At 42.3% G+C, this 25,757-nt stretch overlaps 2 protein-coding genes across 18 annotated transcripts in view; one reads left to right on the plus strand and one right to left on the minus strand.

Annotated features, from left to right (window-relative positions):
* VSIG1 (V-set and immunoglobulin domain containing 1) overlaps window positions 1–25,757 on the plus strand; it is a 146,981-nt gene that overhangs the window by 21,276 nt on the left and 99,948 nt on the right. For 12 of the 16 annotated variants that reach the window (XM_041740984.1, XM_041740995.1, XM_041740983.1 and 9 more), the window contains exons 5-12: window positions 1,986–2,075; window positions 9,271–9,441; window positions 9,561–9,731; window positions 12,227–12,406; window positions 13,428–13,598; window positions 13,696–13,866; window positions 14,174–14,344; window positions 14,478–14,648. In XM_041740984.1, the coding sequence (XP_041596918.1) occupies window positions 1,986–2,075; window positions 9,271–9,441; window positions 9,561–9,731; window positions 12,227–12,406; window positions 13,428–13,598; window positions 13,696–13,866; window positions 14,174–14,344; window positions 14,478–14,648 (1,296 nt within the window). Of the gene's footprint in view, window positions 1–1,985; window positions 2,076–9,270; window positions 9,442–9,560; window positions 9,732–12,226; window positions 12,407–13,427; window positions 13,599–13,695; window positions 13,867–14,173; window positions 14,345–14,477; window positions 14,649–19,101; window positions 21,157–25,757 lie in introns of those variants that run through there. The other 4 variants (XR_005985658.1, XR_005985659.1, XM_041740989.1 and 1 more) reach the window with 3 other exon arrangements.
* On the minus strand, window positions 2,858–6,809 carry TEX13B (testis expressed 13B). Of its 2 annotated transcripts, XM_041741000.1 has the most exons (3): window positions 5,958–6,809; window positions 5,591–5,868; window positions 2,858–3,730 (listed from the first exon to the last, which is right to left on the minus strand). In XM_041741000.1, the coding sequence occupies exons 1-3, from the start codon at window positions 6,411–6,413 to the stop codon at window positions 3,709–3,711; spliced, it is 756 nt and encodes a 251-aa protein (XP_041596934.1). In that variant the 5' UTR covers window positions 6,414–6,809; the 3' UTR covers window positions 2,858–3,708. The 2 variants fall into 2 exon arrangements, with proteins under 2 accessions (XP_041596934.1, XP_041596933.1); XM_041740999.1 differs by lacking the exon at window positions 2,858–3,730 and having other exon boundaries at window positions 4,820–5,868.

Consider the following 25,757-nt stretch of genomic DNA (forward strand, 5'->3'; position numbering starts at 1 on the left):
CCAGGCTTGCACCTTCGCAAAGGGTCCAGAGCTTCACCTTTACAAAGGGTTCAGAGAGGCTTAGGTAAACCACTTAAATAATACAGATTCTATATACTAAAAATAGAGTTACACTGACTTACTGATTAAAGCAGCCAAGAATATTTGTATCTGTGTTATCTAGAAAATGTCACTGGTCGTAAGTCTGTTCTCAGTACTTGGGTTAAGATGGACATTGCTGGGGTGCCTGGGTGGCTCAGTTGGTTAAGTGTCTGACTCTTGATTTCAGCTCAGGTCACCATCTCAGGGTTGTGATATGGAGCCACACATTGGGCTCTGCGCTGAGTGTGGAGCCTGCTTAAGATTGTCTCTTTTCTTCTGCCCTTCCCTCCCTTGTGTGCTCTGTCTCTCAAAAAGAAAAAAAAAAGAAAAAAATAAAAGAAAGAAAAGAAAAAATATGGACATTGCAACTCTTTTAGTTGTGGGACCAGCTGAGGGGTAGAGGACCTTAAGAAGAAGCGAGTGGGCAGAAATCTGTACATGGGAGAGAGTAGTCTAGTCTTTTCTTTGATACTTTTATTTCCTCATTGGGCAGTACCATAGAGGTAGAAATGAGCATGGGATATGTGTGTTTGAGGGAAGTGGGAAGGGGAAGGGAAGTGCAGCAAGAGTTATGTTCAGGACTAGAGTGGAAGGGGGTAGAAGTTACATGGAATTGGAATTACCGAGGACCTTGGCTACTGTGTCTTGACAAGTTCTTGACAGCTTCAACCCAACTGTATATTGTAGAGTAAAATAATGGCCAAATACATAGAGAATTTTTAAACACTGAAAGAAACAAAAAGGGGTCCCTGGTTCATTCTGAATTTCCAGAAAATCAGCCTTAAATGAAGCCTCTGTCTTAGCCCTATTGCCTTTATCAGAGGGCTTAAACTTTCTTCAAAATTTAACCGAAAATATTCCTTTCATAAGCATGGTGACTGAGAGTTTACTATTGAACTTTTCTAGTTGCTTTTTTTTGTTCGAGTATAATTAATATACAGTGTTGTATCAGTTTCAGGTATACTATATGGTGATTCAATGGTTGTATCCATTTCTCATTGCTTGTCAAGAGAAGTGTACTCTTAATCCCCTTTACCTATTTCACCCATCCTCCACCCACCTCTCCTCTGGCAATCACCAATTTGTTCTCTGTATTTTGAATCTGCTTATTTTTTCTTTTTCTTTGCTCATTTTATTTCTTAAATTAGCATATGAGTGAAATTGTGTGGCATTTGTCTTTCTGATTTCTTTCACTTAGCAGAATACCCTCTACGTCCATCCACATTGTTGCAAAATGGCAAGATTTCATTCTTTTTTATGGCTAGCATTCCATTGTATATATTTGCCACATCTTCTTTATCCATCCATTGGTGGACACTTGGGCTCCTTCCATAAAAAATGTGGCTGTTGTAAATAATGCTGCTATAAACATAGGGGTGCATATATATTTTTGAAGTGTTTTTTTTCTTTGGGTGTTCTTCAAAAAACTAAAAATAGAAGTACCATAAGAGCTCTTCTAGTTTTCGGTGATTGTTAATTTTACTATTAGTACTGGCAACCAAGCAATAGTTGTATTATAAAGATAGCTTGGGCAAGTCATTTGACTTGTCTCAGCCATCTGCAAAATGGTGATTAAAATTTCCATTATTGCGTTGAGGACCAGCTAAGATGATCTGTATATGGCAAGTGCTTACCTTGGTGCCTGACACACAGTGACATAGCTTGGGCTTTGAAGTGAGACCTGAGTGCTGACTTTCCTACTATTCCTACCTATGTGACCTTAGGCAAAAACCATAACTTTTTTTGTGCCTTAATTACCTTATCTGCAAAATGGGGTAATGCCGCTTAAGGCTTTTGGAAGAGGCAAATGAATACTAGTATGGTAAGAGAAGCCAAAATTAGCCTTTTACTTAAATTTTTAACTATTTGGTTTTAAATTATTTTTGCTTTTTCATCTCTTTTAGGTCCTCACAGCTGTGCAATCTGCCAGCATCTCGGCTACAATTGCTCTGCCAAGCACTGTGTAATCCATACTGTAAAATCAAAGACCTGAAGTAAGTTGAACTTCTCTTTATAATACTCAGGTATTTGCAAGGTAGAGATGGGGCCGCTAGAAATTGCGCTCCCAGCTGACCAGACCTGAAAGCAAAATAGAACTAGTGCTCAGCTTCTCCATAGCAGAACAGCAACTGAGAAGATACGCTACAAACCTAGAAGGAGTAGGGAGTCAGGCACAGATCCCTGCCAGCCCCTCCAGCCTCTTCTCCTTTTGTATGTGCTATTTTTGCCATAGCGAGTAGGTGGCAGATTAAAACATCCAAAAGATTTGTGTCTGGCACACCTCCTGGACCTACCCCCTTCTCCCTGGTTGTCACTGTCGTCCTCCTTGGTTTTCTTTTTGGGTCCTATCCCACTTAGTGCTGCTCAGTGATCTTTTTCTCTCCCACGGTGCCTCACCTCCATCTGCTGTAGTTATTTCCCAGAGTGCCATTGCTCAGAAGCTTCCCACCCGCACCGTGACTGTCATTTCTTGTTCTTTCAGGTGTCTTTCTGCTTATCAGCCTACATCAGGAGCACACAAGCAGGAGCCCTCTTATTTCCAAATCCCTCACCACAGATCAGTGTCTGTTCTCCTTCCCTCCTGTCTGAGGAAGAGGTGACCTTTCCAAATCTACCCAAGCCAGTAAATAACACTTTTTTGGGTATTTTTGTAAGCATTTATTTTACTTTACACAACACAGAAATATATGAAAATCTAAAAGCCCTCCACCCCACTGTCCCAAATCCCACCCCACTTTATATCCCCAGCACCTCACCTGCCGCTTACTGTCCCAACCCTGATCTTACCCTCACTAGGTATTATGTTTTTAGGCTTTCTTCAGCTGTTTCCTTCCCCATGGTTCAAGTTTCTCCCACATTCCAGAGACTCTCTTTCAGCCCTGTGCCCTACCCCCACTCCTTCCCTTCATAGCCTGGAGTCCTTAGAGGGCTCCCCATAACTGCACTTCCTTGCTTCCTATTTATTCCCCAGTCCTTGTGGTTTGGCTTCTGTCCCTCCCCAGCCCAGATATGCTCAAAGATCAAAAGTGAATACCAGACCCAGTAAACCCTTTTCACCTCCTATCTATCTTAGGCCTCCCCTGTAGCTCTGGGCATTGCTGAGGATGCTCTTCTCCTTGCAACTTTCTCCCCTCCCCTGCCCCCATCTTCACTATCCCTAAAGACCTCATTGCTTCCATGGTTACCAAACAGTGGCAGTTTTGCTCTCTGGTGGACAAGTAGCAATATCTGGCAACATTTTTGGTTGTCACAACTTAGGAGTAGAGAGTTAGGCGTCTAATGGGTAGATGCCAGGGATTCTGCCAAACATCCTGCAGTGTACTGGACAGCCCCCTGCAACAAATAATTATTCATTCTCAAGTGTCGAGAGTGATGAGGCTGGGAAACCCTGTCCTAGAAAGACGTAAAGAAGCCCAGAGATATTTCTGAAAATGTAGGTTAGGGACCTTGCCCCCAACCCTGATGATTGTCCACACCTGCCCCAATAGGAGACAGCCCAGAATCACAACCAGCTGGTGTAGAGCTATCCCAGGGCCATGACAGCTTCAGGTTCTAGAACCATAGTCCCTTGATGATATCCAGGGCTCCTCCTGTTGTGTTGTCTTACTCTGGTCTAGGTGTGACACTTCACCATCCTTCCACCTGTGGGCTAAACCATACATTTAGTCTCCCTCAACACCACTTAATCATGAGAAAGAAGACAAAGACCATTCTCTCCTCTTTTCCCAGTTTACCCCCCCCCCTCTGGAAACTGATTTCCCTTTGGGATAGTTTATTTCACATTCATGAATTTACTGAGACCGTTGTAGCCAGATTCCCCCTCCCACTATTATTCTGGTGATGGGTTGGGGGAGGGAATCCCTCAGGATAACATCATACTTTGGTCTGTTGTCTAAACTGGCAAACCATCTGGGCACTCTAAGTTGCTGACTCACCTCTTTGGCAGTGGTGTGAGTTCCCAGTTCTCCCATTGGGGAATGGGGAGGGTTCTCCTGTTGTGGAGCTATATACAGCCATAGAAGTCCTTGTCTGCAGCTAGTGATGGTATCTCCTGTTTGTAGTCCTGATAGGTTTCTTAGGGGTGGCAAATCTTTGGGTAAGCCCAGAGTTAACCCCAGGCCTGTTTTTGATTATTTCTTGAGATAAAACTTGTTCAGAACATGAACAAGCTTCCTGTCTGGTTCATTCCTGGGGACTCTTGGGATGCAGGCATCCTCACTACCCATAACTCTCTGACACTCCTCCCCAGCCAGTTCTGACGTTTTCTTTGATCTGTGGTGTGTAACTATTCTTCTGGTACCCATTTATGACTTGGAAATAATCTCGTTGCCCAGAACAGGAACCCTCCACACTCAAATTAGCTTAAAGCAATGGGGATCTGTGGAGATTGGATTTTCATGTAGCACAATTGCAGAAAGTGGAAAAGTGGTCATGCCACCACTCACTCTCTCCATCTGTGGAGTTGCAAGATCAATTCCTGTGTTTTGTACCTTCTCTGCTTCCTGAGACCTCATTCTGGCATCCTCTAAGAACTTGGCTTCTATTAAGTGCACAGTTCTGCTCCCTGACAGCCAGGGCCAGGCCTTGGCTATGGCCTTGGCTATGGCCTTGGCATTCATGACTCTGAACTTGACCCTAATTCCAAATGACCCACTGATTCCATAGCATCAACCTATGGAATCTGCCTCTCTGTTCAGATTTTCTAGTGTGAGATCCTGTCCATTCCTGCTCCAATCATATAGCCTAGGTGGGAAGAAGGGTGAGTTGGTCATATACATAGCTGCTCAGGTCCACCAGATACTAGGGTTAGTGAGAGAGATACACACTAAGAAGCTACGGTGCTTCTGGGGTGTGGAATGTTAATACTCTGGAACAAAAAAGGGGTCATCAAAATATAAAATGTCTATCTCTGTCAATCTACAGTCTCTCCACTTCCCACCCCACTTCCCTCACACTCTCTTAGCCTCATTCTCCCATTCATCCCTTGCCAACCCCCAGTTCCCTCCCTCCTTTCCCCCCCTTTCCCCAAAATTGATTTCCCACTAGGACAGGTTTCTGTTCTGTTTCACATTTCTGAATTTACTGAGGGCTTTGCAGCCAAATTCCCCTCCCACAGCGGAAGCAGATTTCCCTCCGTGAAAAATTCACAGCTTTACACCAAGGGCAGTCCCAATCCCCAGGCCTGCGAAATATGGGAGGTCTTCTCTGCTGATAGGGTTCAGAGTCTCTCGTGTCTCTTTGGGATTCTTGAGTTCCTGTTCCCTGGGACCCCGCATCAGACCACACGCTAACATCAGAGGGCTTCCAGTGTAGAGATGTTGGAAATGGAGCTCCTGCAGTGAATGTTGCTGCTGGTGGGGATGGTGTGGGTGCAGGCGGGAAGGGGGATGAGGGGCAAGAGTAGGAGTATGTGAATGAGGCAGGGAGCTGGACAGGAAGGGGCGATGGTGCGACTCTGGACCCAGGCTTGAGGGTCCCAGAGAAATAAAACATGGCTGTTTCCACTGACCTGAGATCTCCCTCCCTCTGCCCACCAGTGGTGTAATTTTTCCGCTCCACAGCTCCCAGCAGCTGCATGAGGCCTCTACTCATCGCCTTTGCAGTTTCTGCCCCCTCTGCATCCTTCTGTATTCTTCTTCCTCTTCCTGTGGCACCAGCAGCGGTAGTAGAAGTAGCAGCAGCTCTAGCCTCATCTTCCTCCTCACTTGCTCCCCCTGTCCCAGTCTCACAGGCAGTGGCCAGGCCTGGCTCCTCTGAGACCCCGCCCTGCTCCTGGGTAGACCCCAGCTGTTGGAGAGAAGAGAGCAGGTTTGAGATCCATTCTGGGGGTGGGGCAGGGAGACAGGGCGGGGATCAAGTAAAGATAATCTTACAACCTGGAAGAGCTTCCACCTTAGTAGATCCCGTTCCTTCTGCATCTCTGCCAGGTTGGACTGGGCCAGCCGCAGCCGAAAGGCTGCCTCCTTGCGCTCCATCTCCTGCTGCTCTGTGAATTCCTTTAGGTCTGAGGCCAAGGCATGTGCTGCCGACTTATGTAGTTTGGCAAAATCGTGCAGCCAGTGTACCCTATGCTTGTGTAATTGGCCCTGCCTACGGGCGAAACGCACACCCAGGGCCAGGCTGCTCCAGGCACAGGCCTCTTTGGCCTCGCTGGACACTGTGGTGTCCTCCAGGATGGTCCTGAGCTTGTTCTCCACCTCCTTCCAGGACAGGGATAGATTCTCGATGTAGAACTCAGGGCCTTTTGTGTGCCCAGCCATTTTCTCATTGATGAAAGCTACCACATTGTCATGCTGGAACCCACCAGTGGGGTCGTCAGATTTCAAGGCCATGATGACTGAGTACTTTAGGGGTTTGGCTGGCCCTGTGGAAATGAATCAACCAGGTGTCCACTCTGCGGGGGCCCTCACGGCCCCCCCTGCCGTCCCACCCCAATGTCACCCCTACCTCAGCCGGGTCTCCTCCCATCAGTTTGCCCTGCCCCTCCTCCCTCAGATCCTCTTAGAGGTCCCCTAAGGCTTGCCCCACGCTAGTACACCTCCCACCAAGCCTCACTTCTCCAGTGGAGACCAGATAGTATGCAGGGATAACCGCCCACCTACTAAAACCAAAGAGAAAACGCACCTTTCTCTCCAAGGGCTCCGAGAAAAGGAAGTCTTGGGGCCAACCCTCGAGGCTTTTACTCTGGGACTGTTCCAACTTCCAGAGACAGTGGGGGGGGGAGGGAATTTTTGAGGATGGTTCCTCCCAAATGCCAGGACATAAGAGAATCCGCTACGTTGGTGAAAGTCAGTGAAGGTGGGAAACAATAGGAGTGGTTAGAAAAGACTTAGAATCGAGACCGTGAAGTACTGGTAATTGAGTACAAGAAGTCTCACCCCCCCCTCCATAATGGATTGTCCCACGCCGAGGAGCCATTGCCTCTTAGAAATGGAATGTTCTAGAACTAGAAGCGCCCCAATCGCTCAGTGACCTTTCATATCCCTTGGAGGAAGAGGGGGGTGCCAGGGAACAGTTTTATCGCCCATTGGCTCAGCACTGAACGTTGTAATTGCCCTAAACGGTCTTAAATTCTGGCCATTTCACCCGGAAACCAAGTCTCGATTCTGTCCACCTTCACGCTCCCACTATCCTAGTCCAGCTTCCCCAACCTGTATTTCTTCCCTGGACTACCGCCGCCGTCTGATACTGGTTTGTCTCCTGCCTACCCAGACATCAGAGGAAATTGAGCATGTGAGTTTAAACCTCCAATGGCTTTCTGAAGCCACTGGATAAATCAGACAGACTTAAGGTGTAATCCTGCTTTGCCGCTTACTATATGACGTTCTGCTATAATTGAATCTTAGTTTCTACCTATGGGCCCACCGTGAGAACTGAATGACAAAGTGCATATAAAGTTGATGTAATGTTTTTTCTGGTCACATTTTCGTAAAAATATACAAATTCTGTGTGTGTGTGTGTGTGTGTGTGTGTGTATGTATGTTTCTATGAGCTTGGAGAAAGGAGTGGGAAGGTATACACTAGACTCTCTAGGAGGTGGAGTTGGAGAGGAGGTTTAGAAAAAGTATTCTATCTTTTTAAAATATATCTTCTATGATTTCATTTGTTACAAGGAACATATATCTCTATATGTATGCATGCATTAAAAACCTGGAAAGTCACATACCAAAATGTTAACAGTGGTTATTTTGGAGTGGTAGGAATATTGTACATAAAAAACTTTACTCTTTATATTTTGTCTATTGTAGAAATTGTTTATATTAATCACATTTTTTAAAAATTTTAAACTATTTTTTGTAACTTGTGATCATTTTATATAATTTTTAAATACCTATAATGTGAAAGTATACCTGTGAACTCACCTTTCCCTAACCTAGAAGATAATTACTTAATAGTTTGAGAGCTGTATATGTCGTTCTAGTCTTTTAAGATAGGCCATAGCAAATACAGTTGACCCTTTGAACAACCTGGGGTTTGGACTGTGGAGGTTTACTTCTGTGTGGATTTTTATTTTATTTTTTAACTATTTAATTTATTTATTCATGAGAGACCCACAGAGAGAGAAGCAGAGACACAGGCAGAGGGAGAAGCAGACTCCATGCAGGGAGCCTGATGTGGGACTTGACCCTCGGTCTCCAGGATCACACCCCTGGCTGAAGGTGGCGCTAAACCACTGGGCCACTGGGGCTGCTCCTGTGTGGATTTTTAAAATCAGTACAGTACTATAAATGTATTTTTTCTAACTTATGATTTTCTTAATAACATTTTTTTCCTCCAGTTTACAATAAGATAGTATGTAATACGTATAACATACAAATCTGTGTTAGTTGACTATTTTATCGTGGTTTTTAAAAAGATTTTATTTGTTTATTCATGAGAGAGACAGAGAGAGGCAGAGACACAGGCAGAGGGAGAAGCAAGCTCCATGCAGGGACCCCAATGTGGGACTCGATCCCAGGACCCTGGGATCACACCCTGAGCCAAAGGCAGAAGCTCAACCGCTGAACCACCCACATGTCCCGACTATTTTATTGTTAAGGCTTCTTTCTGGTCATCAATAGGCTAATAGTGGTCAAGTTTGGAGGAAGTTAAACATTACAGGCAGATTTTCAACTGTGTGGAGGTCAGAGCCTCTAACCCCTGAGTTGTTCAAGGGTCAGATGTAATTGGCAGTTTCTCAAACAAAACATCCTCTCACTTGTCTACTGGACTTTGCACAGGATGCTCCATGAGTGGGTTGTCCCTTGGCCTCTCCTGTTCTCCTTGCTCCCATTCTCTTCATCCACCTAACTCCTGTTCAATTTCTATTCCCCTTTCACAGCAGTGCTCAAGTATTTCTTTCTCTTACAACTATTTCTTGATCCTCCAGCTCCCATCCTGAGGTAGGCTGAATTATGCCACCCTTCTGTGTCCCCATGATACTTTGTGCATACCACTTGCAGTACTTTTCACACTGTATTATAATCCATGATTTTCTGATTTTTTGCCCCATCAACTGGACATTCCTGCAAGGCCAGGTCTAAGTCTTAATTATTTCTGTGTTTTCAGCATCTGGCATAGTGGTAAGCACTCAAAAAATTAATTGCTGAGTGGACTGAAAGAATTAATTACATCTGTAAGGTACAAACAGATACCTTTAAAGAAAGTCTTATTTTCTTTCTTCTCTAAAATGTCTTTTTCTCCATACAGACTGATTTTCTGCCACCTCACAGCTTCTTGTGGTAAGGACCTCTCTTTAGTATTTGAAACTAACCAGTATTTGACAGATTTGGAGTTTGTAAAAAATACCCTGGAAGATTCAGGAATGAAGCTTCTGTGTGAAGGATTAAGAAAGCCAAACTGTGTCTTACAGACATTGAGGTAACTTAATTGCAGGAGAATTTGTTGTCTGTGTTCATAGCATTTTTTTGTCAATTTCTGTTTGCATGGGGTGGTTACGCATGAGCAAGATAATGAGGTCATTCTTCTCTTCACTGTAGATTGTACCGATGCCTTCTCTCTCCTGCTTCTTGTGGGGCACTGGCAGCTGTTCTTAGCACCAGCCAGTGGCTCACTGATCTGGAATTCAGTGAAACAAAATTGGACACTTTGGCTTTGAAATTGCTTTGTGAAGGCTTAAAAGACCCGAATTGCAAATTACAGAAGCTCAAGTAAGTGGTAACCATTAGTTTCCTTACTGCGAGAAAAAAAAAATTAAATATACAACCAAGATGGATGCTGTGTGATCAACACATTTCAAAGAGTCATGGAGAAGACTAAAAGTGACAGTCCCTAAATTGTTCCTATGCAAAAAGTTTAGGAAAATAATTTTTTTTATTGTAAGCGGCAGTAATATCAACGACTATAACAATAGCCCACACTTACTGAAGTATTACTTCGTGCTAAGCATTGTGCCAACTGCTTTGTATCTATGATTTCCTTTAATTGTACAACAGTTCTGAGAGGTTTCAGATTATCATATCCATTTTAACAGATGAGGAAATGGGGACCCGAGGCCATAAGACTAAATAACATGGCAAAGGCACAATTCAGAACTCACATGAATCTAACTTCAAAGTCCCATGGTAATAGTTTTAATAAAAAAATTTATTGTATATGTATTAGCATTCTCCAGAGAAACAGAACAAAGAAGATGTATATAAATCTACAGTTGACCCTTGAAAAACACAGAGTTGGACAGCCCGGGTGGCTTAGCGGTTTAGTGCCGCCTTCAGCCCAGGGTGTGGTCCTGGAGACCCGGGATTGAGTCCCATGTCGGGCTCCCTGCATGGAGCCTGCTTCTCCCTCTGCCTCTCTCTCTCTCACTCTCTGATGAATAAATAAAATCTTAAAAAAAAGAAAAAGGAAAAAACAAAGGGTTTGAGGTACTTTAAACTCCCCCTAGTCAAAAATACACATATAACTTTTGACCTTCCAAAAGTTTAATAGCCTTGCTATTGACTGGAAGACCAACAGATAACATGAACAGCTGGCTGACATACATTCTGTATGTGATATATATTTATATTGTATTCTTACAAGGAAGTAAACTGGAGAAAAGAAAATGTTATTAAGAAAATCATAAGGAAGGGAAAATACATTTATAGTACTGTCCTGCATTTATTAAAAAAAATTCGTATTTAAGTGAATCCATGCAGTTCAAACCTGTGTTCTTCAAGGGTCGACTATATAGAGATTTATTTTAAGGAATTGGCTCATGTAAATTATGGTGGATGTCAAGTTCAATATTTACAAAGTAGGCCAACAAGCTAGAGACATGGGGAAAGCTCATGTTGCAGTTCAAGTTCAAAGGTATTATGCTAGGAGAAATCTCTCTTCTTCCCTGGGAGGTCAGTCTTTTTCTGAAAGACCTTCAACTAATTAGATGAGGCCCACCCAAATTATGGAGGGTAAGTTACTTTACTCAGAGTCTACTGATTTAAATGTTAATCTCATCTAAAAATTACCTTCCCAGATACATCTAGAATAAGTTTTGACCAAATATCTGGTTATATGACCTAGCCAATGTGACACAATTAACTTGCACAATAAATATGTGGGTTATTTATTTTCAAGTAGATTCCATGTCCAATGTAGAGCCCAATGTGGGCCTTGAACTCACTACTCTGAGAGAAGACCTGAGCTGAGATCAGGAGTCAGATGCATAACTGACTGAGCCATCTAGGTACCCCATATGTGTTTTTTTTAATTTTTTAAAAGATTTTATTTATTCATGAGAGAGAGAGAGAGAGAGGTTGGCAGAGACATAGGCAGAGGGAGAAGCAGGCTCCATGCAGGAAGCCCAATGCGGGACTAGATCCTGGGACTCCAGGATCATGCCCTGAGTCAAAGGAAGACGCTCAACCGCGGAGCCACCCAGGTGTCCCTTCTGCTTTTTTTTTTTAAGCAAAAGCTCTTTAAAGCTTTCTAAACTTCACTTTGAAACTCTTCCTGCCTACCAAATGCCCCTATTTAAAATTTCTAAATTGGGGAGATATAGACATGTTTATTTATGAGCCCTCTTCAAGGCTAAGGTTGGAGCCTGGTAACTCAAGAGAAAATTGAGGACTCCAAGATTGTAATATATGTCATAGAAATTCTGGAAAGGGTTGGAAGAAAAAGTTGATAGTTCAAGAAACTAGACTACTTAATATGAAGAAACAAAGACTGAGAAGACAGGAAGGTCAGTAAAAACCACTCTTCATCCTAAAGAAAATATTATGTATATAAAATATTATATTATGATGATGGGCTGGGTCTCTGTAAGGATGGAAAATTAATAAATAATGGACTTTTAGATCTTTTGATTGTAAAGCTTAATTAAAGATATTATAGAATTTCCCTCATGGGATTTGAAAATAGCTATGAGATAGAATTCTACATTCATGCAGGGGGTTAAAATGAGATGAAGTCACTTTGATATTTACTCCCAACACTTTTTTTGGAGGGGCAGTCAACACTTACTGAATCCTACTGGGGAATACAGTGTTGTGAGAGCAAAGTACGATTCTCTCTCTCTCCTGGAGGCTGTGACATTATCAAGGTTGGCAGTCTTGTATGAGTGGACCTTTATTTTCTCTGCTCCTGAGGTATTGTGGGTAGGGGGCGGGTGAGTAGGACAGGAAAGCAGCCAATTCTGTCTGTGTTCATCTTTCTTTCTCTCCAGGTTGTGTGCTAGCTTTCTCCCTGAAAGCTCAGAGGTTGTTTGCAAGTACCTTGCCTCTGTTCTCATTTGCAATCGAAACCTCACTGAACTGGACCTGAGTGAAAATCCCCTGGGAGACACAGGGGTGAAGTATCTTTGTGAGGGTCTCAGACATTCCAACTGTAAATTGGAGAAACTAGAGTAAGTTTCTTGGAACTGTCTGGCATCGTATTATGGCTATTGAACTTGTTGAATGCCTGCTATGTGCCAGGATCTATGCTTGGTGTTTGGACCTGAGTGAAAATCCCCTGGGAGACACAGGGGTGAAGTATCTTTGTGAGGGTCTCAGACATTCCAACTGTAAAGTGGAGAAACTAGAGTAAGTTTCTTGGAACTGTCTGGCATCGTATTATGGCTATTGAACTTGTTGAATGCCTGCTGTGTGCCAGGATCTATGCTTGAAGTTATTTCACCTTCATGCACTAAATCCAATAAGATGGATTTATTTTAAAGGTTTTATTTATTTATTCATGAGAGACACAGAGAGAGAGAAAGGCAGAGACAGGCAGAGGAAGAAGCAGGCTCCGTGCAGGGAGCCTAATGTGGGACTCAATCTGGGGACCCCAGGATCACGCCCTGAGCTGAAGGCAGATGCTCAACCACTGAGCCACTCAGGCATCCCCAAGATGGATTTTTCTAATTCCCGTTGTACAGATGAGGAAACTGAAGATCACAGGGAAAAGTGACTTGTCCAAGGTCATACCACTCAAAAGTGATATCGTGGTGACTCCAAAATCTGTCTCCAAATCTCCTGATCTTTCCAGTGTATATACTACCATCTTGCATGTTTACAGGAATGACACCACTTAAATATTAACTCTATAGGGGATACCCATATACACCCAATGCTGGACTAGAGGTGGGTAGAGTTATCAGAAGGACAAGTGATAAGGCTGCCCTTAAGGACATACAGATATGAAACAATTGGAGAGCAACACAGTTCAATGTGTGATGAAGTTCTCAATACTTTGGAATCATTTAGAGATACCACATGAGTCCAGGGAAAGGTAGGGGGTCACTGTGAGCCAGAGACTTCAGAAGGAGGCTTTTGTGAAGGAAGTGCACCAAGAGTTAGAATTTGAAGCATGGCTAGAACTTAGGAAAACATTCTCAGGAAGTTAAAAGTGAGCAGTGGCTGATTTTTCTTCTTTTTTCTTGGTAGCTTGAGCACATGTTGCCTAACGGATGCTAGCTGTATGGAGCTTTCTTCCTTCTTGCAAGTGAGTCAGACGTTAAAAGAGCTGTTTGTGTTTGCCAATACCCTAGGGGACACAGGAGTACAGCATCTTTGTGAAGGTCTGCAGTATACGAAGGGTATTCTCGAGAATCTCGTGTAAGTGTCCGCTTCTCCTTGTTCTCATGGGCCTTGGCACTTGAGGTTCAGTAGGACTCCATGGTTAACAGCCACCTTGGTATTCCCATTCCTCCAGGCTTTCTGAATGTTCCCTTTCTGCAGCTTGTTGTGAGTCCCTTTCCAAAGTCCTGAGCTCCAGCCGGAGCCTGACAAGGCTGCTTCTGATTAATAACAAAATTGAAGATTTGGGACTGAAATTGCTGTGTGAAGGATTAAAACAGCCTGACTGTCCTTTAAAGGATCTGGCGTAAGTATTGTGGACTAAAGCCACAGGCATAGTTTCCTGATGTTTCAGCAACTCTTAAATGAGTATTTTTTTTTTTTTTTGGCCTCGTGATTGAATCTTCAAGGAAGCAATACATGAAGAACCAGATAATTTAGGGAGAATAAATGTTCCCTTCTCTACAATCTCTGTTTGGCTCTGGCCTATGGGATTTTTTTTTTACATGACACTGTGTGTTTCTAATGTGTTTTTCTCATGGGCAAACAGAATTCCTAAAGTAATTCAGTGCAGATGAAATGATGCCAGCCTTCTCTACCTTACTTCCTGGCAGACTATGGACCTGCCACCTGACTGGAGAGTGCTGTCAGGATTTGTGCAATGCACTCTACACCAATCAGTACCTAAGAGACCTTGACCTCAGTGATAATGCTTTAGGGGACGAGGGTATGCAGGTGCTGTGTGAAGGGCTGAAACACCCCTCCTGCAAACTGCAGACTTTGTGGTAAGTATACTGGGACCTTTTGCTCACTGGGCTCTTGTTCCAGGCTCTCTCTATATGGTATGAGGGGGTCATTGCAGAACTCGGAATAAAACTGGTTTCTTTCTTGAATCTTCAAACCACCCCTGCCCCGCAGGTTAGCAGAATGTCATCTCACAGATGCGTGCTGTGGAGCCCTTGCCTCTGTCCTCAGCAGAAACGAGAACCTAACATTGCTAGACCTAAGCGGAAATGACCTCAAGGATTTTGGAGTGCAAATGCTCTGTGATGCACTGCTTCAGCCAATATGTAAACTACAGACATTCTAGTAAGTTACTATGGCGGGGGGGGGGGGGTGGCAGGAGGAAGGGAGAGGGTCAGGACAGACATGTTGGGTTTGATCATAGCCCATTGCAGTCAGGAAAGAAGAAAAACTGAGGCAAGCCATGCCTAGGCAAAATATCAAAAGTAAGTAAAATGACCAGTAGGCCTCCTCCTTAGACACGGGCAGAGAAAGAGGCAGAGAACAGGCAGCACTGGATATCACTGCTAAGAGAAGCAACATGGTGTAGGGAAAAGAGTACCACATCTAGATTCTGTTAGGTCTGGCTTAAATACCAGGTTTAGCACCTACTAACTACATGGCCATGCTTACTTAATCTCCCTGTACTTTAGTATCACTGTCTGTAAAATGGAGCCAATACTAGTACCTGACTATCTGGCGTTAACGAGGAGATTGAATGAAGTGAAACGTTAATTAAAGATGTACCTAGTACAACCTTTGGCACATAGAGGGTATTCCATAAGTGTTAGATTCCTTCCCTTTTCTCTTCTCATACTTGCCAGAGGTCTTAATGTTTACATTTGGATCTTCAAGACTCAAGGAAATGAAGTTGTAATGATGCAATTATAGGAAGTGGAGGTCTTGACCCTTTTTGGTCAATGTCCATCTGCCAGCTCAGCAGGCTGGCATGACCCACAAAGTCAGTCTTAATTAGGATACAGCTATGCTGTGTTGGCAGCTAATCAGTGGCCAAATGTCCATTCATTTCTGGCATTCAGAGCTGGAACACATAATGGAAAATAAAGGCTGAGTGCAAAAATTCCACATTTCAAAGCCAATTTAACAGATTGAAGTGTAAATGAAAACAGCATAAAGGCCTGATTACAAGTCTGGCTGAAACAGGAACTGGTTCTCTATACTAGCAAAGTGAAGTATGTTAGTTTCAAAAGCTTGAAAGTGTGGTGGTTACTGCCTTAAAAGAGAATTATTTGCGACATGATAAGCCTCAGAGATTTCGAGACTTCCATTCCATAGTGTCTTTCTCAAAAGAGGTGACTGCTGTCTATATTGTCAACTTGTTGGAATAAGCTTAATGATCAATCCTAAGGTTTATTTAAATATTGAGTAATTTAATGTGGTAGCGCTCTGTAGTGTGTATGCTTCAGCAAAGGTCCTAAGTGACAGCAGGGAGAAATTATTTTGTGATGGCATGCCATTATTTGCTTTTTATTGTAAATTATTACACCGTTTCCTGTATCTCTTGCTCTTTGCCTTTTAACCAATGTGCATCCACTGTGTTTTCAGGCCAACCTTCAAACCCTTATAACTTGTCAGTTGATAAGTTGATAACAGTATGCAGTAATAGCTCAAAATACAAAATAAAGGACACACACACACACACACACACAGAATAGACCTCATTCACTGACCTCAAATCAGTTTTTTTTTAATTTTTTTTTTAATTTTTTTTTTTATTTATGATAGTCACAGAGAGAGAGAGAGAGGCAGAGACACAGGCAGAGGGAGAAGCAGGCTCCATGCACCGGGAGCCCGATGTGGGATTCGATCCCGGGTCTCCAGGATCGCGCCCTGGGCCAAAGGCAGGCGCTAAACCACTGCGCCACCCAGGGATCCCCTCAAATCAGTTTTGAATGTTAGAGTATATGTAATACAAACAACACTGTAATTAATAGAAATATGTATTTACCCAAGTAAGGTGAGAGGGAACTGTGGATAATTTAATGTTGTGGTGGGATCAAACAGGGTAATTCTGGGAGAGCCTTCTAAAAGGGAGAGTCTTGGCTGGAAATTGCAAAGACTGGAGGAAGAAGGTTATTTTCTGAGAGCTGATTGAGTGTGGAGCTGAATCTTGTTCTTCATTGTATTCTCTACGCACCCCCCCCCATAAAGTTCCTGGCTCAGTGTTTTGCATACAGTAAATACATATAGAAGACAAATTAGTAACTTAGAACATCGGGAGGCAAGGAAAGGAGGCCATTAATGACGTGTTCAATAAAGACTACATGTCTAGACTTCCAGAAGGTCAAGGAGTAAAAGAGACCATGACCTTAGAGTGACAGAGCTTACCTTCACTCATTCCACAAGTACTTTCTAAATACCTGCTATGTGCTAGTCAAGTGTGCCAGGTGCCAGGAGACAAGAGTGAATAAGATGTGAGACATGATCTATGCTCTTCAGGGGCCTAATGACTTAGTGGTAGAGACAGGCCCATAAACTGAAAAATGCAATAGGGTGATCATGTGGCCTTAAGGGAGTCGTGGCAGCCCAAGAGGGTCACAGAAAGCTTCTTGAAGGAAGGACCACCTGAGTTAAGTCTCATGACTATTACCAGGAGAAATGGGAGTAAGGATGGAGAAGGGTAGTCCAGGCTCAGGAGATAGCATGAATAAGGTAGTTAGACAATAAACAGTATGGTTTATGATACTTCATAGGGAAAAGGGTGGGAAATATTCAAGGAGTTTGCTCTTGCTGGAGCATGAAGTACAAAGCAGAATGTGTCAAAAAGTGAGGCTGAGGGGGTAGGCGAGGCCTTGTATACCATATGTGTTTAGTAAGTCCTGTTAACAGAATTCTGAGTACAAACTCAGTCATTACGCTATTTCAAATACTCTAGTAGGGGTTCATTTTGAGGCCTTTCCTTACCTTTCAAAAACCAGCCTTCAAGCTAGAGCCAGTTTTGCTTCCAAAGTTGGTTGGAGAGTGAGTCCACTGCTGCTGTTGTTTCTCACTGCCACAGAGGGATCTTAAGAACTGACCCTACCTGGTCCCACGGAAGTTTGGTTACTAGACAGTGATACCCTGGCTGTTCTGGATCCCTGCTAGCCCTGCAGTGCCATCATAATTGGGCACTGAGGTTACAGATATACTAGTCCACACCCAATCATGCAGCCATTGTTCTCTAAAGTACTGTATGTGTCAGGGTGGTTGGGTCTAGAGGAGCTCCTGGACTTAGCCACAGGTATATAGATGTGAGACCTGCCCTTGCCCCACAAAGGTGGAGGCCCATGACTTGAGTGAAGGGCCCCACTTGAGCCTTTATCTTTCTTCTAGAAAATTTTATTTTATGGGCCTTGGTGCCTTTTCCAGGCCGCGAGCCTTGGATAAAGGCCTCTAACTCACCCTGATGCAATTTTCTAGTTCTAAATTTGGAAAGAAGGGGTTGAGTGTATCTAGTCTTTTAATTCCCAGAAGACCTCGGGTTTCCTAAGCATATTGGCCCACCTCTTGCCCAACAGTGAGTACTATGCATCAAGAGAGAAGGCAACTTAAAAAATAAATAAACAAACAAACAAATAAATAAATAAATAAATAAACAAATAAATAAATAAAAAGAGAGAGAAGGCAACTTGTGCTAAGTAACTCCAAAAGTTCTAAAGGTCTTGTTACATTTCCAAGGCATTAAATATCTACTTACTCTACAATTCCATAATTAGCAAGTTTACTCATTTCACTTTGCTAGCTTCTATCCATTAAAAACTAAAATCTTAAAAAAACCTAAAGTTTTTATCTCACTACACACCTGAAAGAGCTTGTACCATCTTTTGTAGTCAGTGGGTTTTAATTGGGGACACACGTGTGGAGTTTTCTGAAGTGCCTTTTGGACCCTGTGGGAAGTTTTCTAATGGGTGGGCAGTTGGATATAGGAGTGTGCTCTGGAGATGATAGCTGAAGCCATGACAATGGATGAGATCCTCTAGGGAGAGTGAGAAGAGAAGAACCTCTGAGAAACATCCCTGGGGAATTAGCCCCCTGGGCAATACCAACTTTTAAGAGGTGGGTATGGAAAGGAAAACCCATGGAGTAAACCAGGAGAGAAAATGGTGTCCTGGAAGCTATGGGAAAAGTGAATTTCAAGGAAGAAGGGCTTAATGGTATCAAGTGCAGCAGAGAGGACCAAAAGGATGAGTCCTGAAACCTCTGTCCATTGGATTTAGTCATTAGGAGGCCATCGGTAACTCTGTCAAGGGCAGTTTCAGTGGTGTGGTGGGGCCAGAAACCACACCGCAATGACTTGAAGAGATTGGAGATAAAGAAGGGGGAGAAGGAGCAGAGACTAATCCTTGAAGAAATTTGTGTAAAGAAGAGATGTAGGTCTGTAGCTGGGAGGGCTTGCAGAACTGTGGGAAGGAGGGAGTTGTTCTTTTTCCTTCTTGGCTCGCTGAGGAGAGGCAAAGTTTTAGGTTGAGTGAAAGGAGCCTGTAGAGAGGGAGAGATTACATATACAGGAGCAGGAAATAATGGACTGGTGCAGCAGGGCCTTGGACAAAGGCAGAGACAGATGAATGTGAGAGTCCAGGAGGAAGTGAGGCATTTTCCCAAAGAGAAGAGCTAAGGCTGATGGAAAAGGTAGATGGCTGAATGGGTGAAGTAACTGGTGCTAAGAAGCCAGTAGAATGGGAATCTTCTTAGGATAGGAAAACTAGTGAAGGGATCTGTTGGCTTGACTTGACACTAGATTCTTTTCATTTTTTCATAGCATTGACACGGATCATTTACATGAAGAAACATTCAGAAAGATGGAAGCTTTAAAAATGAGCAAGCCTGGAATCACCTGGTAGTTTCTAAGGAGAGCTCCCAAATCAGCTGCATATAGACCCCCCTCCATCTGGCACCATCTTTAACAGTTGTGCAATATTCTTATTCTAATCCTGTTAACCTTTGCTGAGGACCCTAGTGTGAAGTGAGTAGCAGTGATTGCTATTTCTTACATAGAATTATCCACTAAATAGAATGTGAAAGGCAGAAGCACTTTAGTTCAAATGTCTTCAGCAATAACATGTTCGTATGTTGTGTTATAAAATTTACTACATTTTCACAGAAACCCTCAAAGATGAGGCTCAGAGAGGTTGTGACTAGCTGTAGGTCACACAGCTCCTTAGAGAATTGGGACTGGAATCTAGCCAGGCTTTACAATATCCAGGCCAGGTAGAGAAACAATAGAAAAATGATGTGAATGAGTTAACTCAAAGAAACAAGATACTTGAAATGATTAAAGGGCAAGAAGGGGTACACATACATGTTCTATTTTATGGTGCTGATTTTAAGTAAAATTATAATTCCCAAAAGAAAGAGAGAGGGATGAGTTGAATTGATAGGGAAAGGCTTCCTGGAGGTATAACTCAATGTGGGCCCTGAGAATGAGCAGGATTGAGATGAGGAAGATCTATTGGCTAGTGGCTGTAAGACTGTAGGCAACAGAGCTGTTTTTCTGAGCAGCTCTCCAAGAGCACCTAAAGCTCTCCAAAAGTTGACAGTAGCATTTCTTGAGCTGCAGTAGTATCTACATCCTAGGCTTCTGAGGGTGCTTTCCAGTTCTCAGGCTCAGCTCCCTGTCTGAATTTTTAATCCCTACCCCATGTGTTTGTTCTTGTTCATGGACTCCTATGGGTGACTGATCCTCATCCCTGGCAGCATTCTGCATAGCCTAGCATGGATCCTATATGGCCCCATGTTTCTCTCTCTGCCTAGCTTCCACAGAACACCAGACAAGACAAGTGGAGGGAGGGAATGCCAGGCAAAGAAAATAGCACAAAGTCCACAATATAGGAGTGAATGTGGTGTGGGATGGATAGAAAGGTGGGCTGACCTGATTAAGGTGTAGAGTTGTCTCTGGAAGCTACTGGATTAGCCCTGTGATCCTGAAAAGGTTACTTTGACCCTTACAGTTTCTATTTTCTCATCTGTAAAATGGAGATACATTGACATTAACCTTGCAGGGCTGTTGTTCCCAACATGGTGCCTACCCTCACACAGTAGGTATTAGAATGGTAGCTGTTCGTATGAGTTTATAAATGTAAGAACTCAACTGTGTATTCTTTGAGCTCCCAGATTTTACTGCTGTATGGTCAGTGTTAACTGTGCACTTGAGTGAAATGCATGTGCTAGATAGAGTAAAGCTAGTGGGGGAGAGACACATAGTGGGAAGTTACCGCAGGTGAGAGGTCCAGCTGCTTAACATCCTCATCCATCATCACATGTTGTTCCTTGCGGCCCTGGGAGATGGTAACTTTCAGTCAGGAGACCAGTTTGGCCTGAGAAGAATGGTAAAGATAGCACTTTGTTTCCAGATTTCTCAGTTTCTTCCCCTTTAGTTATTTAAGACTTGTGCTAAATGTTAGCTTTACAGAAATGAATATGCCTTTTCCTATGCACATCCCCTGCTTTGTTCTCTGACTGCCCTGGTCCCTCTGTCAGTCTAGAGTACATCTGATAAAACTCAGTCACATTAAGAACTCAAAGATAGAATATTGAATGGAAGATTGCAGAACTCTGTGTGTTTGTGTGTGTCCCAGTTATATACAAAAGAATAAGTATACATGTATATGTATCTGTCCAGAGTATGTGTGGAAGAATGTATACAAGAAATACTTAACAGGAGTTATTTCTGTCAAGAGGAATTTGACAAACAAGGGCAGTGAGAGAAGAGGAAAGAAACTTTTCATTTTTATCTATAGCCCTCTGTTCTACTTGATGTTTTTACCATGTGCATGTATTAATTTTATAGCTAATAAACTTGATGTTAGAAATAAAACTAACTTATACTGAGGAGTCATTCTTCTTTTCAAAGATGACATTTTAGAAGAAAAAACAGAGCAGGCATTATATAAGCATGACATAAGCCTAAAGGAAAAGAATGAAAGGTTTGATAACATCAAAATTAAAATCTCTTTATGAGAAAAATGCATAAATAAAATGAAAAGACAAGATAAACTGGAAGAACATATTTGGCACATGTATAAATAACAAATCAGTATGAAAAACAAAACATGAAGGACTCGTGCAATGATGAAATAGCAGTGAATGGACTCATCTTCCCATATTAACAACTCAAAAAATGGGCAAAATATATGAAATGGCAGTTTTCAGACATTGGATAATGGGCAGAGTTGGTAAAAATAAAAAATAGCAAGATGGTAGTTTTATTTTTTTAAAGATTTTATTTATTCATGAGAGAGAGACACAGAGAGAGTCAGAGACCTAGGCAGAGGGAGAAGCAAGCTCCATGTGGGGAGGCCGATGTGGGACTCATTCCTGGGACTCAAGATCATGCCCTGGGCCAAAGGCAGGCGCTTAATCGCTGAGCCACCCAGGTGTCGCCAAGATGGTAGTATTAAACAGAACCATATTGGGGTGCCTGGGTGGCTCAGTTGGTTAAGTGTCTGCCTTCAGCTCAGATCATGGATCCTGGGATAGCGCCCCATGTTGGGCTCCCTGCTTAGTAGAGAGCCTGCTTCTCTCTCTCTCCTCCTGCATGTGCTCTCTCTCTCTCTCTCTCTTTCTTTCAAAATCTTAAAAAAAAATAGAACCATATCAATAATCATATTAAAGTTAATGGTCTCACAGCAACCCAATTAAAAGGCTGAGATTGGTAGAATAGAAAAGTTTTTTTTAAAAAAAAAAACTCAACCATATGCTGCCTATAAGAAACCTATTTTATAAACACAAATAGGTTAAACATAAAAGATAGGGAAAAGATATACTATGTTAACATTGATTTTTGAAAAGCTGGAGTGACTATATTATCAGAGAAAGCAGATTGTAAAGCAAAGGATATTACCAGAAATACAGAGGGCTATTTTATAACAATAATGCAGTTAATTCATCGGGAGGACATAACAATCCTAAAAATACATGCACCTAAAGAATACATTCAAAATACATGGAGCAAAAACTGGCTGAGCAAGGAGAAATAGACAAATCCATGATTTTAGAGACTTAGACATTTTATTTTATTTATTTATTTTTAAAGATTTTACTTATTCATGAGAGACACAGAGAGAGAGAGAGGCAGAGACACAGGCAGAGGGAGGAGTAGGCTCCATGCAGGGAGCCTGACATGGGACTCGATCCCAGGACTCCAGGATGATGCCCGGGCTGAAGGCGGTGCTAAACCGCTGAGCCACCGGGGCTGCCCGAGACATAGACATTTTAATTATAGATAAACCAAGGAGACAAAATAAGCAAGAATATATTGGTGATTTGAACAACACAAATAATAAATTTGACCTAATTGATACCTAGCCAACATTTAACCCGACAACAAAAGAAAACATATTCTTTTTTCTTAAAAGATTTTATTTATTCATGAGAGACAGAGGCAGAGACATAGGAAAAGGGAGAAGCAAGGGTCCCTGTGGGGAGCCTGATGTGGGACTCCATCCCACGACCCTGGGATCACTCCCTGAGCCAAAGGCAGCTGCTCAACCACTGAGTCACCCAGGTGCCCCAGAAAACATATTCTTTACAAATGCACATTGAAAATTTACCAAGATAGACAATATCTTGGTCATGTAACAAATCTCAGTAAAGTTAAAGGATTCAAGGCAAAATATGTTCTCTGACCACAATGGAGTTAAATTAAAAATCAGTAAAATAAAAAGATACATGGAAAATTTTCCAAATATTTGGAAAATAACACACTTCTAAATAATCTATGGCTCAAGAGTAAGTCTCAAGGAAAATTAGAAAGTATTTTAAATTGAGTGATACCAAAATAGGAGACATACAAATTTGTGGGATATAGCTAGCACAATGCTTAGAGGGTCATTTATAGCACCAAACAGCTATATTAGAAAAAGATCTTAAATCAATGACTTCAGCTTTCACAATAAGAAACTAGAAAAAGAACAAGTTTAAGTTGAAAGAAAGCAGAAGAAAGGAAATAACACAAGAACAGAATACATATATACTGTATGATTTCACTTTTTAAATTTTTTTATTTTTTAATTTTTTTTAAATTTTTATTTATTTATGATAGTCACACAGAGAGAGAGAGAGGCAGAGACACAGGCAGAGGGAGAAACAGGCTCCATGCACTGGGAGCCCGATGTGGGATTCGATCCCGGGCCTCCAGGATCGCGCCCTGGGCCAAAGGCAGGTGCTAAACCACTGCGCCACCCAGGGATCCCCTGATTTAATTTTTATAAAATTCTAGAAAATTCCAAGTACTCTATAGTAATAATAGATTAGTGGTTACCTCTTAACAGAGTTTGGTAGAGGAAGGGGTGCTTCTAAAGGGGCACAAAAATATTTGGAAGTGATGGATATGCTCATTATCTTGTTTGTGCTGGTGATTTCAGTCAAAATCCATCAATTTGTACTTTTTAAATATGTCTAGCTTATTATATGTGAATTATACCCTAATAGAGCTGAAAACACACACATATTGTGCATGCATACACACAAACGTGTCTGAAAGATTCATTTACGAAGACCACTTGTCTAATCCCCTTATTCTATAGATAGGGAACCTGTGTCCAAAGAGGGCACAGCCCATTTGTAAGACTGGGAATGGGAGGGTATTATGCTGAGTGAAATAAATCAATTGGAGAAAGACAATTATCATATGGTTTCACTCATATGCAGAATATAATATAAGAAATAGTGAAAGAGATCATAAGGGAAGGGGGGATGGAAATTAGAGAGGAACACAAACCATGAGAGACTCCTAGCTCTGGGAAGCAAAGGGTTGCAGGTGAGGAGGTGGGTGGGGGATGGGGTAATGATGTGATGGGCATTAAGGATGTCATGTGATGTGATGAGCACTGGATGTTATACTATATGTTGGCAAATTGAATTTAAATTAAAAAAAAGAATTTAAGTGTCCATATTCCTATTCTTGCTCTTCTTAGTATATCAAAGGCAGAGCTCAGATTAAAGGAATAAATTAAATGATGGATTTTCAATTTTTTGTGGCATACCAGTGGGAAAGAGACATGGGCATGGTGAAACGGAGTGACTTTCCCAGGATTCTTTCATTGACGTGCTGGAACTGGCTCATACTGTCTCATGAATATTAGTGGTTACATTTTCAGGAATTTTGCAAGTCAGTTGTTAAAGCTATTATTAGAAATTAAATAATATAAATGTGCAATTAAATAAATTTTTGTTAAAATAAAGATCATAAATAATCTAAACTCACCACTTCCTAATTATTTTACTACATTTTACTATCATCTGTGCTCTTGAGGTTATTCACATCTATTGTAACTTGTGGCAGAAATGTTAAATGATGGTGTTTTACCCTGCACATCTCTTCTCTATTCCATGTTCAATGACATCATATTGATAGCTTGAAATTGGCTATGGTGGGAATGTTTACACCACAAAAATCAGCAAATGCTACATATCAGAGATACCCCCTCCCACCAGAGATCTGGTTGTTAAACATTTACTAGCACATATCTGCCTTGAACCATTACTTGCCCTGGGATTCATTTAAGGCTGACCTGGAAGGCAATCCATCAGTGTCTAAAGTCATGCTAGGTAAACTATGGGCAGGCAATAAATGTTTAAGGGTAAGCAGCCATCCGGTTTGTCCATACTCTTGATTCCTGAACATCCTGGGAAACTCCTCAGTCCTGGGCAAGCCAGGATGGTTGATTGTTCTAGTGTTTGCACATTTTTTTAAAAAACCAGGAGCCAGGTATGTAAATCAATTGAAAACTACTCGTTTCTTTGGGAAATAGCCCAAATAGATCTCCTCCTGTGAGATAACTAGCAGCACAATGTGTAAAGCCCCACACATTACACAATCTCAATACTAGCCAGGAGGAATGAGAGGGTCTTACATATGGTAGATGATCAAGAAATGCCCATTGGTGGTAGGTGACTGGAGAGAGAGACAGGCCTACAATTGGAATGGAGGCCCAAAGATGGTGGATGCTATAGAGTCTGGTCTGCTGGTGGCAATTGCTGATGGTGACAGACTTTGGATCTGAAGCAGGCAGGGGCTGGGGAAGCCTCAAAAGAGGATCAAAAAAGACTGTGACAATGGGTGTGAATGCTAAAGGGTGTGATTGCAGCTTTGAAGTGTTCTGTTGTGGTTTCTTTTTTTTCCTTTTTTTAAAATTTAAATTCAATTTGCCAACATATTGTATAACGCCCAGTGCTCATCCCATCAAGTGCCCTCCTTAGTGCCTATCACCCAGTTACCCCAACCCCCCTCCCCTCCCCTTCTGCAACCCTTTGTTTCCCAGAGTTAGGAGTCTCTCCTGGTTGTTTTTTTGTTGTGGTTGTTAGCACTTTGAGGACATTCCACTTGGTTTTCCTTTTCTTCCGTTTAAGGTTGACTCCATCCAAGGGCTGAGTAGGCAGTTGGCCTATGCAGCATGGGAAAGTTTTCTCTGACCA

This window comes from Vulpes lagopus, chromosome X (assembly GCF_018345385.1).
Source record: "Vulpes lagopus strain Blue_001 chromosome X, ASM1834538v1, whole genome shotgun sequence".
In the NCBI taxonomy this organism is placed as follows: domain Eukaryota; kingdom Metazoa; phylum Chordata; class Mammalia; order Carnivora; family Canidae; genus Vulpes; species Vulpes lagopus.

What these genes read in the sequence shown, in the direction of transcription:
- TEX13B (XM_041740999.1), bottom strand. Translation starts at nt 6,413, where the DNA reads ATGGCCTTGAAATCTGACGACCCCACTGGTGGGTTCCAGCATGACAAT. An exon ending in TAAGGTGGAAGCTCTTCCAG is followed by an intron (nt 5,869 to 5,957) that starts GTTGTAAGATTA and finishes TCTCTCCAACAG; the next exon opens with CTGGGGTCTACCCAGGAGCA.